At 36.9% G+C, this 15,306-nt stretch overlaps 1 protein-coding gene across 2 annotated transcripts; it reads right to left on the bottom strand.

The window, feature by feature from the left end:
* Positions 1-773: 773 nt before the first annotated feature.
* Positions 774-14,892, bottom strand: CENPW (centromere protein W). Of its 2 annotated transcripts, XM_029224222.1 has the most exons (3): positions 14,620-14,892; positions 3,565-3,678; positions 774-1,706 (listed from the first exon to the last, which is right to left on the bottom strand). In XM_029224222.1, exons 1-3 carry the CDS (start codon positions 14,743-14,745, stop codon positions 1,680-1,682), a joined length of 267 nt encoding a protein of 88 aa, XP_029080055.1. In that variant the 5' UTR covers positions 14,746-14,892; the 3' UTR covers positions 774-1,679. The 2 variants fall into 2 exon arrangements, with proteins under 2 accessions (XP_029080055.1, XP_029080056.1); XM_029224223.1 differs by lacking the exon at positions 774-1,706 and having other exon boundaries at positions 3,561-3,638; positions 14,620-14,745.
* Between the last annotated feature and the right edge of the window lie 414 nt (positions 14,893-15,306).

Below are 15,306 nucleotides of genomic sequence, written 5' to 3'. Positions count from 1 at the left end.
AACATTAGAAAAACAAATAGAAAATGGGCAAAAGAAACGAAGAAACATTTTATTAAAGAGAAAAAATGGATGACAAACATATGAAATTATGTGCAACATCATTAGCCATTAGGGAAATGAAAATTAAAAACCATGATTAGACATTCAGAGCAGAACAGCTAAAATAAAAAATACCAAATGTTCATGAGAAGGAGGAAAAAATGACTCTCACAAACTGCTAATGGGAATACAAAATGGTACAGCCACTCTGCAAAATACTTTGGCCATTTCTTTTTGAAAAATTAAACACATACTTACCATTAAACCCAGCAATCACATTCCTGGGCATTTATCCCAGAGAAATGAAAACTGTTTTGTATAAAAACTGGTACACAACTGTTCACAACAGCTTTATTTGTGATAGCCAAAAACTAGAAATAATCAAAATATCCCTCAATGAGTAAATAGCTGTACGAACTGTGGTACATAAATACCATGGAATATGACGACTCAGTAATAAAAAGGAACAAATTGCTACATGCAACAACTTGGAGGATCAAGAGAGTTATGCAGAGTGAAAAAAGCAAATTCCCAAAAGTCATAACCTGTATGATTGCATCACAATGGCAAAATTATAGACATGGAGAACAGTTTAGTGGTTGCCATGGCTTAGGGATGGTGGAAATAGGAAGGGGAGTGTTGTGTGTGCAGTGGACGTGGGGAGCTGGGTGTAATTTATAAAAGAATAGCATGATGGAGAAGTCTGTGATGATGAAATAATTCTGTATCTTGACTGTAGTGGTGGTTACACAGATCTCCAAATGTACTAAAATGGTACAGAATTGTACACACACTGTACCAAGTCAAATTCCTGGTTTTGATATTGTACTGTAATTATTTAAGATGTAGGCACTGGGAGAAAACTGGATATAGAGTACAAGTGGACCTCTCTGTACTACTTTTGCAACTTCAAGTTGCAATCTATAATTATTCCAAAATAAAAAGTTAAAAACACAACTATTAGATGATATGCGATAAATTTCTAAAAAATTTCTTGGGGGGAAACAAATACCCATCTATTAAATCTGTGTGACTTGAAGAAAATACGTCAATTTGCTCTGTATTTTTTTTTTTTTTTTTTTGGTTTTGGAGGGAACTAGGTTTTTGAAAACACCCTGCTGGTGTTTACAGTTGAGAAATTATATTATTACACTATTGGCCTCAATAAAAGTAGACTGCATTGCTTATGCAAAGGCATTAAACAGTTAAAATATTTAAAATACACCTAGATTTGACTGCACATTGCCTTCCTTCAGAGATTAAATTGATTCCATAGTTAACTGTGGCTAAATCTAAATACTTATAAACTTAATTCTAAGAAATACATCTCTTCAAGCTACTTCACACACTAAGATTCCTTTTTTGATATGTAAAACATCTGCAGTACCAACAAAAAGGGAAGTAGAATGAACTAAAGGCCATTTAAAATGAAACAATTCCTCAAATACAAAGCTTATATATAGTTCTATGTGTATACTTGAGACATTTCAATACCAGTAAAAAACATACAAACACACACATCCTTCAGCTAGCCAATATTTTAATACACAATATTAACTGCTATATAAAAAGTGCTTTCACGATCTGTTACCACCTAAAATAATACATCATATAATTTTCAAAAATGTGTTCTTTGACTTCTAACCTCTGCTCTTCTTTAGAATTACCTGTGAGGGGGAGAAAATGAAGATTCATATTATACCTATGCCAAATAAAACACAATTCCTCAACAAAAAGTTGAAAAGTCCTATGTGTATAGTATGCAAGTCTCTGAATTTATAAAACCCAATTTGGAATGTGATTAGGGAATCTTTTGCCTTATAAACGGTTTCAGACTTCTCTAAAATAGTGTAATTCTCTCAAAGAATGTGAAACATGCCTAGATTCTCAAAATCTGGTTTTATAATAGTCACTTCTAGATGTTAATTTCTTCAACTGTGCCAAAAGTGTACAGATTAATGGCTCCCAACTTGAGGTTTATAGACAATTTAGTAATTCGGGGAGTTACGGAATGTTCCAAAACTTGAGAATCCTATTATGAATCAGGATTTAACAACTATAAAGCAATACAAATCCACTGCAACACCAATTTCTTGTATTTAGGCTGGAATTATATCAGAGACCAAGACTAGTCATCTCAAGCTGAAAAGCTTGTTAGGTAGATAATTTTTAAGATAATTTTTAATCTCATTTTAAACAAAATGAGATCTTAAGTTGTAAAAGACAAGGAACATTAGAGACCAGAATATATCCAAAAATATTTTAAAGAACTTACCTACTTTTAGGTAAGTACACTTATAAATTCATTAATAAAAACAAACCAACCCTAAATTTAAGACACACACATACACTCTTCAAGTTCTTAAGCCTTGCTTTACCTGCAGAAAGCACTTATATCAACTTTAATAGTACAGAAACTTGTTGAAATGTTCATAGTTGTAAGAGAATTTAAAGCCCCTTAAAAAATGCCAAGGCATGCCCATTTCTAGGCTTCCACAGAAGTCACCAAATAGGTTTATACCCTAGGCCAGTACTTTTCTGTTCTACAAGAAGTTAGTATAGGGACTGCAAAAGAATACTATGTACTCAAATGAATTTACAAAATTCTAAGTATATTATACACCCAAATTTACAAAATACTAAATTAAACAGAGTTCAACAAATTACTGGTATACTTCTCATAAACTTTCATAATTTTACATATCTATAGTTATATAAAGACGTTACCCTTGTGGGAAGTTGGATAAAAGGTACAGTGGAACTCTACACTGTTTTTGCACCTTCTGTGAGTCTATAATTATTTCAAAAATATTAAGTGTTAAACAAAAAAAGCCTATAAAGAGGTAAACTGTCAAAAATAAGTCTCTCTCACACATCATACTCCAGTCAACCATGTGCCAATTTCTTGCATATTCTTACAGAAACAAGCTCTCTATACGTAACATTATGACTATTCAAGGAGGTATAGTATGTTAGGTTATATAAACTTATCTGACCCCAGAAGCCTTTTATATTGGGGCATCTTTAACATCAAGTGAAAATAATCTTGGGGACATATATGGAAAAAACTCTGCCCTAGACATCATACTATTACATTATACAGAAATATCAGTAAGAAGCAATCTTCTCTGCTTATATAAGCAATATGATTCAGAAGTCACTCAAATCTCAAAACAAATGTAGAAAAATCATTAGGTAAACTTAAAATGATCAAGAACAAAGTTTTGATAAATTTCAAGGTAATAAACCTTCTCAGCTATATATAGGCTACTACATATCCTACAGATTAGCAGTCAAACACTTATTTTCCCCTAAATGGCAATAAGGCAATGGCCATGAATCTTTCCATCAGAAATCCATAATATACATAATAAAAAAAAGACATAACTCTGTAATTAAAACCTGTGAAAAGCCAAGCATCAACTCAGTCAACAAAACTGAATAAGGAATCTAAACCAGGCAGAGGTGACGAACTAGGTGGTGTTTTAAGGCAACTGTGCTGAAGAAAAGAAATTCAGAGCTTACCTTTGCTGCAGCCAGTACATGCTCCTTTTTAATGACTCCACACTTATTCTCACAAGCATTTGTCCGAGCCTCTTCTGCTAATCGATGAACAAACAGTAAACAGTTCAGATGCACCTTTAAAAGAGAAAATGCAAAAGGATTTTTAAGCTCAAACACTGATGTTTTGAAATAATGACTTTTAAAAAGAATATCCCCGGGCTTCCCTGGTGGTGCAGTGGTTAAGAATCCACCTGCCAATGCAGGGGACACGGGTTCGAGCCCTGGTCTGGGAAGATCCCACACGCCATGGAGCAACGAAGCCTGTGAGCCACAACTACTGAGCCTGCACTCTAGAGCCCACGAGCCACAACTACTGAGCCCACGTGCTGCATCTACTGAAGCCCGCACGCTCTAGAGCCCATGTTCCGCAACAAGAGAAGCCACCGCAATGAGGAGCCCACGTACCGCAACAAAGAGTAGCCCCCGCTCGCGGCAACTAGAGAAAGCCGCACGCAGCTATGAAGACCCAACACAGCCAAAAATAATAAATAAGTAAAAATAAACAAATTTATAAAAAAAATAAAAAGAATATCCCCAATTTTAATGCTGTACTATTTACTACTGCGATTACATCAATTAACCTTTATTTAAAGTAACAGAATTCAGTTTAATATATGTCCATCTTAAGATTCCATAAAAAGAGACTTAGTTATTACAATACATGAAACAAGTCTATGTAAAGCTGACCAAAGGCCATAGACAATAACATTACTCTAAAGGATCATTATATCAAAACATAGGTAAGTCTCTATTAAGAAAAAATATTCCGGTTTCCCATTCCAACTAAATTTAAGTTTCTAATGTAATTTAAAATTTCCCCCAAATTAAAAAAAATATCAAATATTGTATTTAAAGCTAGTCATCTCTCATTCTACAATCCAAGGTATAAAGATTTTGTAACCAGATATTTAATTTGAAATATCTAATTAAAAACATGTTAATAATTAAAATTTTAAAAGTTTATTGCATTTATATACAAAGGTCAAGTTACTTGGCTTCCAACATCAAAATAATCATATCTACTATTAATAATCTTAAAATTTCTTAAAAAGTAGCCTTAAACTACATAAAATAAGCAGACAATACAAAATTCCAAAGTCCACAAAGAACTGTAGCTATATAAGATATTAGCATTGTGGGAAGTTGCAAAAAAGGTAAGGGGAATTCTTTACTATTTTTGCTACTTCTTGTGAACCAATAGGTATTTCAAAATACAAAGCAAAAAGTCTGCAAAAGGATAGACTGACAAAAGTAAGTCGCTCTTCCACATCATCCCCAGTAAACTATGGTTGCCAGCTTCTTGCATATTCTTATAGAAACAACTTCTACATATTAGCAAAACATATACATATACCATAATATATATGTACATATATCATTATTTAACCTCACTATTTCAATATGTACCTTTTGCTAAATATTTTACTCAAAATTCACTACCCTAACACAAAAGGGTTACTCATTCTATATGCATATATATATAGCTTGAAAACAGTTAAAGTAGAGCTCGAACCCAAGCAACAGAGAATGTAAAGTGAGTTGCAGTCCTATCTCATTTCTCCCTCTAGCATCACATCTACTGCTCTTTTATTTAAATTACTGGTAACATCTCTATCCATTGCTTCTGCCATGTGCCTGAAGTCACTACCAACCTAGGTCCAATTAGATAGTCTCTTTAACATATAATTTATTTGATAATTTATATAATTGTACACACTCTTTGCAGTGAGAATTAATTAATACATAACACTTGGCAGAAGCAAGAAACTAAAATCCTGCAGACTGTGGAATGAAAACCACATTCACAGAAAGAGAGACAAAATGAAAACGGAGAGGACTATGTACCAGATGAAGGAACAAGATAAAACCCCAGAAAAACAATTAAATGGAGATAGGCAACCTTCCAAAAAAGAATTCAGAATAATGATAGTGAAGATGAGCTAGGACCTCAGAAAAAGAATGATGGAAAAGACTGAGAAGATGCAAGAAATGTTTAACAAAGGTTTAGAAGAATTAAAGAACAACCACCTAGAAGAATTAAAGAACAGAGATGAACAACACCATAACTGAAATGAAAAATACACTAGAAGGAATAAATACCAGAATAATTGAGGCAGAAGAACAGATAAGTGACCTGGAAAAAGAATGGTGGAATTCAATGTCATGGAACAGAATAAAGAAAAAAAATGAAAAGAAATGAAGACAGCCTAAGAGACCTCTGGGACAACATTAAACACACCAACATTCACACTATAGGGGTTCAAGAAGGAGAAGAGAGAGAGGAAGGACCCGAGAAAATATCTGAAGAGATTATACTGGAAAACTTCCCTAACATGGGAAAGGAAAAATAGTCACCCAAATCCAGGAAGCACAGAGACTCCCAGGCAGGATAAACCCAAGAAGAAACATGCTGAGACACACAGTAATCAAACTGACACAAATTAAACACAACGAAAAATTATTAAAGGCAACAAGGGAAAAACAACAAATAATATGCAAGGGAACTCCCATAAGGTTAACAGCTGATTTCTCAGCAGAAACTCGACAAGCCAGAAGAGAGTGGTACAATATATTTAAAGTGATGAAAGGGAAAAAGAAAAAGCTACAACCAAGATTACTCTACCCAGCAAGGATCTCATTCAGATTCGATGGAGAAGTTAAAAGCTTTACAGAAAAGCAAAAGCTAAGAGAATTCAGCACCACCAAACCAGCTCTACAACAAATGCTAAAGGAGCTTCTCTAAGTGGAAACACAAGAGAAGAAAAGGACCAACAACAAAAAAAACTCAAAACAATTAAGAAAATGGTAATAGGAACATACATATCAATAATTACCTTAACTATAAATGGATTAAATGCTCCAACCAAAAGACACAGGCTCGCTGAATAGATACAAAAACAAGACCCATATATATGCTGTCTACAAGAGACCCACTTCAGACCTAGAGACACAGAGACTGAAGGTGAGGTGACAGAAAAAGGTATTACATGCAAATGGAAATCAAAAGAAAGCTGGAGTAGCAATACTCATATCAGATAAAACAGACTTTAAAATAAAGAATGTTGCAAGAGACAAGGAAGGACACTACATAATGATCAAGAGATCAATCCAAGAAGATATAACAATTATAAATATATATGCACCCAACATAGGAGCACCTCAATACATAAGGCAACTGCTAACAGCTATAAAAGAGGAAATCGACAGTAACACAATAATAGTGGGGGACTTTAACACCTCACCTACACCCATGGACAGATCATCCAGACAGAAAATTAATAAGGAAACACAAGCTTTAAATGACACAACAGACCAACCAGATTAAATTGATATTTATAAGAATATTTATCATATTTATAATAAATAAACTGATATTTATTCCATCCAAAAGCAGCACATTACACTTTCTTCTCAAGTGCACATGGAACATTCTCCATGATACATCACATCTTGGGTCACAAATCAAGCCTCAGCAAATTTAAGAAAATTGAAATCATATCAAGCATCCTTTACGACCACCACACTATGAGATTAGAAATCAATTACAGGGAAAAAAACATAAAAAACACAAACACATGGAGACTAAACAATATGTTACTAAATAACAGGTCACTAAATAAATCAAAGAGGAAATCAAAAAATACCTAGAGACAAATGACAACAAAAAGATGACTATCTAAAACCTATGGGATTCAGCAAAAGCAGTTCTAAGAGGGAAGTTTATAGCAATACAATCCTACGTCAAGAAACACGAAAATTCTCAAACAATCTAACCTTATACCTAAAGGAACTAGAGAAAGAAGAACAAACAAAACCCAAAGTTAGGAGGAGGAAAGAAATCATAAAGATCAGAGCAGAAATAAATGAAGTAGAAACAAAGAAACAATAACAAAGATCAATAAAACTAAAAGCTGGTTCTTTGAGAAGATAAACAAAATTGATAAACCTTTAGCCAGACTCATCAAGAGGGAGAGGACTCAAATCAGTAAAATTAGAAATGAACAAGAAGTTACAACGGACACCATGGAAATACAAAGCATCCTAAAAGACTACTGCAAGCAGATCTATGCCAATAAAATGGACAACCTGGAAGAAATGGACAAATTCTTAGAAAGGTATAACCTTCCAAGATTGAACCAGGAAGAAACAGAAAATATAAACAGACCCACCACAAGTAATGAAATTGAAACTGTGATTAAATATCTTCCAACAAACAAAAGTCCAGGACCAGATGGCTTCACAGGTGAATTGTATCAAACATTTAGAGAAGAGCTAACACCCATCCTTCTCAAACTCTTCCAAAAAACTGCACAGGAAGGAAGACTCCCAGACTCATTCTAGAGGCCACCATCACCCTGATACCAAAACCAGACAAAGATATGACAAAAAAGGAAAATTACAGACCAATACCACTGATGAATATAGATGCAAAAATCCTAGCAAACAGAATCCAGCAACACATTAAAAGGATCATACACCATGATCAAGTGGGATTTATCCCAGAGATGCAAGAATTCTTCAATAAAAAAAATCAATGTGATACACCATATTAACAAATTGAAGAATGAAAACCATATGATCATCTCAAAAGATGCAGAAAAATCTTCTGACGAAATTCAACATCCATTTATAATAAACACTCTCCAGAAAGTGGGCATAGAGGGAACCTACCTCAACATCATAAAGGCCATATATGACAAACCCACAGCAAACATTCTCAACAGTGAAAAACTGAAACCATTTCCTCTAAGATCAGGAACAAGACAAGGTTGTCCACTCTCACCACAATTATTCAACATAGTTTTGGAAGTTTTAACCACAGCAATCAGAGAAGAAAAAGAAATAAAAGGAACCCAAATCGGAAAAGAAGAAGTAAAGCTGTCACTGTTTGCAGATGACATGATACTATACATAGAGAATCCTAAAGATGCTACCAGAAAACTACTAGAGCTAATCAATGCATTTGGTAAAGTTGCAGGATACAAAATTAATGCACAGAAATCTCTTGCATTCCTATACACTAACAACGAAAGATCAGAAAGAGAAATTAAGGAAACAATCCCCTTCACCATTGCAACAAAAAGAATAAAATACCTAGGAATAAAGCTACCTAAGGAGGTAAAAAACCTGTCCTCAGAAAACTGTAAGACACAAATGAAAGAAATCAAAGATGACACAAACAGATGGGGAGATATACCATGTTCTTAGATTGGAAGAATCAATATTGTGAAAATGACTATACTACCCAAAGCAATCTACAGATTCGATGCAATCCTTATCAAATTACCAATGGCATTTTTTTTTTAACAGAACTAGAACAAAGAATCTTAAAATGTGTATGGAGACACAAAAGAGCCCGAATAGCCACAGCAATCTTGAGGGAAAAAAATGGAGGTGGAGGAATTAGACTCCCTGACTTCACACTATACTACAAAGCTACAGTAATCAAGACAATATGGTACTGAAACAAAAAGAGAAATACAGATCAAGGGAACAGGATACAAAGCCCAGAGATAAACCCACACACCTATGGTCAACTAATCTATGACAAAGGAGGCAAGGAGATACAATGGAGGAAAAACAGTCTCTTCAATAAGTGGTGCTGGGAAAACTGGACAGCTACATGTAAAAGAATGAAATTAGAACACTCCCTAACACTGTACACAAAAGTAAACTCAAAACGGATTAAAGACCTAAATGTAAGACCAGACCAGACACTATAAAACTCTTAGAGGAGGGCTTCCCTGGTGGCGCAGTGGTTGAGAGTCCGCCTGCCGATGCAGGGGACACGGGTTTGTGCCCCGGTCTGGGAAGATCCCACGTGCCGCGGAGCAGCTGGGCCCGTGTGCCATGGCCGCTGAGCCTGCGCGTCCGGAGGCTGTACTCCACAACGGGAGAGGCCACAGAAGTGAGAGGCCCGTGAACCGGGAAAAAAAAAAAAAAAAAAACTCTTAGAGGAAACCATAGGAAGAACACCCTTTGACATAAATCAAAGCAAGATCTTTTTTGACCCACCTCCTAGAGTAATGGAAATCAAAACAATAATAAACAAATGGGACCTAATGAAACTTAAAAGCTTTTGCACAGCAAAGGAAACTATAAACAAGATGAAAAGACAACCCTCAGAATGGGAGAAAATACTTGCAAACGAATCAACGGCCAAAGGATTAATCTCCAAAATATATAAACAGCTCATGCAGCTCAACATTAAAAAAACCAGCAACCCAATCAAAAAATGGGCAGTAGGGCTTCCCTGGTGGCACAGTGGTTGAGAGTCCGCCTGCCGATGCAGGGGACACGGGTTCGTGCCCCGGTCCGGGAAGATCCCACATGCCGCGGAGCAGCTGGGCCCGTGAGCCATGGCCACTAAGCCTGCATGTCTGGAACCTGTGCTCCACAACGGGAGAGGCCACAACAGTCAGAGGCCCGCATAGCGCAAAAAAATTTTTTTAATTTTTAAAATGGGCAGTAGACCTAAATAGACATCTCTCCAAAGAAGAGAAACAGATTGCCAAGAGGCACATGAAAAGATGCTCAACATCACTAATTATTAGAGAAATGCAAATCAAAACCACAATGAGGTATCACCTCACACCAGTTAGAATGGGCATCATCAGAAAATCTACAAACAACAAATGTTGGAGAGGGTGTAAAGAAAAGGGAACCCTCTTGCATTGTTGGTGGGAATGCAAATTGATACAGCCACTATGGAGAACAGTATGGAGGTTTCGTAAAAACTAAAAATAGAATTACGATATGACCGAGCAATCTCACTACTGGGCATATACCCAGAGAAAATCATAATTCAAAAAGACACATGCACCCCAATGTTCATTGCAGCACTGTTTAAAACAGACAGGTCATGGAAGCAACCGAAATGCCACCAACAGACGAATGGATAAAGAAGATGTGGTACATATATACAATGGAATACTACCCAGCCATCAAAGGGAACGAAACTGGGTCATCTGTAGAGACATGGATGGACCTAGAGACTGTCATACAGAATGAGGTAAGTCAGAAAGAGAAGAACAAATATTGTATATTAACGCATATATTTGGAATCTAGAAAAATAGTACAGATGAACCAGTTTGCAAGGCAGAAATAGAGACAGATGTAGAGAACAAATGTATGGACACCAAGGGGGGAAAGCGGGGGCGGGGATGAATTGGGAGATTGGGATTGATATATATACACTAATATGTATAAAACTGATAGCTAATAAGAATTTGCTGTATAAAAAAATAAAATTAAAAAAAAACACACAATACTTAACTCTCCCCAACAGTTCACCAAATGTTTAATAACTAGGTAATGTGGTGCTTTAAATTATTATGCAGAAATCTTTAGTGGATTGCTATAGATGTTTAAGAATATTTTAGTGATATTTGGGGCAAGCAGAGGAGCTTGGGCATTTAAATTTAACATGATAAAGGACCTATGGAAGAAGATATTCTTTTGGTACTTTTTTGATGCACTGTCTTGTTTAATTCTCACAAGAACTCTGAGCTAAATCACCCAATCCTGATTCTTTACATTATACCATGTCATTCAAAATTTCTTTAAACTTCCAATGATATACCATTTCCTTCTGCAACAAACGTACTCCATAACATGGCTCAATTTCCTCCGTTAATCTGTATTTTCTACTTCTAAAGCTAAATATCTTCCAGATGCCTCATGAAAAATTCCAAATTCCTTAATACTAAACCCCACTTGACTAGGCTTTTCTAATTTCATCTCTCACCTTTCCCAACTTTCAGTTCTATACTAGGTCTTTTGAACTTCTTTCAGTATTCAAATACAAGTTTGCCTACAGCCATGCTACTGGTCTACAGACTTCTCTAAAAAGCCCAATTCCTCCCAATATGTAAGGTTATATAGATCCATGGCGCCCTGAACTTATCACTACACATACTACATACATTAGGCAGCAATTTCTCACCTGTCTTCTTCAATGTACTATAAAGGGCTAAACCATGTCTATCTTCCCAGACATTATATCCCCAGTGACCTTTAGCCCATGGCCCAATATGAAGTAGGTAGTCAATTATTACTGCATGAACAAAAGATCCATCCATACCTCCCCAAATTAGGCAAAAAAATTTTTTAGCCAATCCCAAATAAACCACACTGTTTTGAGGCTTGAGTCCTTTACTCTTCATGGGCATGAACCATAGATACTGAATTAATATTACTTTTTTTTTAATGTCAGAATTTTTTTTTAAACAACCTATTTATCTGTAATAAAACAGTTAATTGAGTGGTGTCACTCAAGTGCACTAAGGTTTAAATTAAAAGGGTCAGAACAAAAGCAAATTTTATGGTTCCAGCTAGACATTCAATCCTGAAAGCCATTCCATCAAGAACTTACACTTGGGAAAAATAAAAAATCAGCTTGCTTGAAAGGTAAACCAAAAGATAATTTACAAAGAGGTATCCATTTGACAGTCTCAGGTGACCAAAAGACTGGGCCAGCCTGACTTCCTCCCCACTTCCTCACAGCACTTCTGAGTTTTACATAAACTGTAAGTACCCAGATATTTGCACAATATTCCTTAGTGATAAATCTAAAAACTGAGTCACAAGAAAGCCGAACAATTTGAGATTAACATACACTCATCAGTATTGGCCCTGGTGATATACAATCAAATAAGTCATAAAATAAAACAACAATAAAAAGCCAGTGCAGAAGAATATGAAGTAACACAAGGAAGTTATAAGTAAAATGTTAGAAATATCAATCCACATATACTCATCATCACTCCCAACTTTAATTGTACACTCAGAATGTTCAAGGTATTATGCTAACCAGGAATACAATAAGTTCCCAATTCAAAGTTCCCAGTCCCATGGGAGAATGAAACCTAATTAAAGACAAATGTGTGATAGTAGATGATATTGGAAGGTAAGGTTGATGCTTTCTTAAGACCATGAAAGAAGGCTTCACCGAATAACAGGCATTTGAACTGAATTTTGAAATAACTGAAGTTTGAGAAGCGGAGTGGAGTGAGGACACCTTCAAACAGAAGAAATATCTTATGCAAAGACATCATAAAAGTAGATTAGTTCTGTGTTAAAGATAATGGAAGACACAAAAGGAGATATGCGTGGTCCCTTCGCCTCAAGAAGCTGCATACCGCACTGGGAGACAACACTGACATATAAAACTTAGAGAATAGTGTCAGGTCCCAGTAGCTAAACTGTATGATGTACACTCTTACGGCTATCAAAGTTCAGGAAAAAAAACAGACTACCTTAATTGTAGAGAAGTTTATGGATGATGTGGGACACCTGCTGAGTAAGATAATTAAGTACCAATGGCAAGCAGAAAACCATAAGTAAAGAAACCAGAGTGACGCATGGCATATACAAGACGGTGAAGGAGAAATAATGAAAGCCAAAGACAAGCATACAGTCTAGTAATAGACGGTAGCATAAAGAACTTCCATTCCCCTACCACTGCAAATGCTTAGAATCTCACCTCCCCTTCTTTCCTGTACCACCTGGATCCCACTCCACAACAGAGCCCTCCTGTCCAGGGATCACTTGGGGCAGGCAAGTGTGGAAGGGGGAGCAATCTGACTACTTGAGAAATTTCTGCCCAACAATCTACACGAGCTGGTAGTCTCCTAGATTCTAGAGCAGGTACATTTCCTCCCCCCTCCATTTATTGAGAGAACCCCAGCACCAGTGAAAACTTCAGAATAAATTACCTAAAATTCTTTTGAAAATCAATTTCACTTTAATACAGCTCACTTGTGCCACCTTAATCACCACCTTGGGGGAAGGAGGGTAATAAAACAATATATATTGTCTTTTCTTATAGGGTCTAAAAAAGGAACAAGAAAGGACAGGAGATATTAGAAGGGCTACTTTTCCAAGGGAAAAAAAAAGTTGTTTTGGCTCAGAGAAAGGAAAAGTGAAGACAATTCTATAGTAGTTTATTAAAAATAGAAACCCTAAAATTAGGGGAGGCAGTAGAGAGCTGGCAGAGGCTGTAGAGAAAAGAGGTGGGGGGGGAGGGGGACAATGTAGCTTAAGAAGAGATGGAATGATGTATTGTTAAGCCACCCTCCATGCCATATATCCCTATTATCCACAATTCTTTATCCTTGATCTCAGGGAAATTAGGTGCCCACCTGTAGTGTCTCCTTTACTCAAAGAGCTCTTGTAACAAACCACAGGAGGTGCCTCCTATGGTTTAAACCTAGGGAAACAGTGTTCATTCTGCTAGAGGGATATATATTCCAGGCATTCAACATAAAAACTCTTAATTTATTTCAAAACAGAAATATTACACCGTGGACTGGTTGTGGTTATTTATCATGTGAGCATTATGCTGCAGTTACTATGAGTCAGATAAAACTTTTAATGGTTGGGCTTGAAAACTAAACTAACAGGTGTTCTATTTGTCTAGGAAAACGAATTCACATTTGGGAGCATACTACTTACAAATAAACTTTTGGATCAGGGTTCTTTAGTAAATAAGCTAAAGTAGAGGAAATAGGGCAATATATTTGTTTAACAACGTAAAAAGAAGGGGAAGAAAGGAAGGCAAGGAGAAAGGCACTTTTGAAAGGCATGTCAGTAATGCCTTTTACAATATTTAAATAAAAATAACCCAGCCTGAATTCCAAAATCTATTTTTTTTAAATGTATCTTTCGAACCTTTGCAAATTACACTAAGCACAGTACCAGACTGTGCTCCTTAATAGCGATATTGAAAAACTATAAACAGGAACTTAACGTTAGTTTTCTCCTTAAATTGATGTGGCTAATAGCCTCCTGTAAAAAAAAGGTCAGGATATCTACATTTCAGAGGGCCCCAAAACAACTCAGCATCAGGAATACTAACTGATATGCCAGGCCGGGGCAAACCCGCCCAGGTGTTGCTGCGAACACCTCAAACGTAGGCCTGAAAGCTAGATTGGCTGGGGGCGGCAAAATAAAGGCTGGGGGTTATTTCCCCTGTCTCCGCCCCACTTCCAGTCCTAGAAGGGACAAAATCTCACCAGTAGGTCGCTATTTGTCTCCAGACGGAGGTGAGGCTTCCGTTGCTTGAAGACGCGCTTTAGAAAACCGCGGGGAGCCTTCCGCTTTATCAGCTTCTTCTGCGAGACTGTGGTCGAGAGCGCCATCCTCTCCCTCCGGCTCGGGCACCAGCCGCCTAAGCTTCCTAGGTCCTCCCTGCGCCGCACTGCAGCTCACGCCCGCGGGGACACCGAGAACCCCGACTCCGACGCTTCTACAGGCCCTGAGACCAGGCCAGAACGTTTGAATCCGCCGCCAATTGAGCGCGCCTGGCGCCCGGTAGTGACGTCAGCACGCTCAAGCCCCGCCCCTCCCGCGGCGCCTGGCTGTTGATGGAACACACCCTCGGTGGGCGCACCGTGACGTCATAGACGGGCGAACATTGCGGCTTTAGCCTTTAGCACCAGCTCTCTAAAACAGCGTTCGATAGAAACGTTGGGAAATTGTGGAAAATGTTGGTATGCCAAAGCAGCCACACTTACTGTCCCAGCTTTCATTCTCTACTGAGCCTAATACCAATGAAAGAAAAAGTAGATGAATAGAAAGAACTCTTACGATGTTTCATCAGGATTCTTGAAGAAACAATGGCTTCCTAGCAAGGCATGATTTTCTGATATTAATAGCTAACGTTTTTCACTTTTACGTAATTTTATGTTATCTTATCTGAG

The sequence above is a fragment of the Monodon monoceros genome, unplaced genomic scaffold (genome assembly GCF_005190385.1).
Source record: "Monodon monoceros isolate NGI ecotype Baffin Bay Population unplaced genomic scaffold, NGI_Narwhal_1 Super_Scaffold_15, whole genome shotgun sequence".
Taxonomy (NCBI): Eukaryota; Metazoa; Chordata; class Mammalia; order Artiodactyla; family Monodontidae; genus Monodon; species Monodon monoceros.
This window is presented reverse-complemented; position numbering and strand designations above follow the sequence as displayed.

What these genes read in the sequence shown, in the direction of transcription:
- CENPW (XM_029224222.1), bottom strand. Translation starts at nt 14,745, where the DNA reads ATGGCGCTCTCGACCACAGTCTCGCAGAAGAAGCTGATAAAGCGGAAG. An exon ending in AGACAAATAGCGACCTACTG is followed by an intron (nt 3,679 to 14,619) that starts GTGAGATTTTGT and finishes TCTCTTTTAAAG; the next exon opens with GTGCATCTGAACTGTTTACT. An exon ending in ATGTACTGGCTGCAGCAAAG is followed by an intron (nt 1,707 to 3,564) that starts GTAAGCTCTGAA and finishes TCCCCCTCACAG; the next exon opens with GTAATTCTAAAGAAGAGCAG.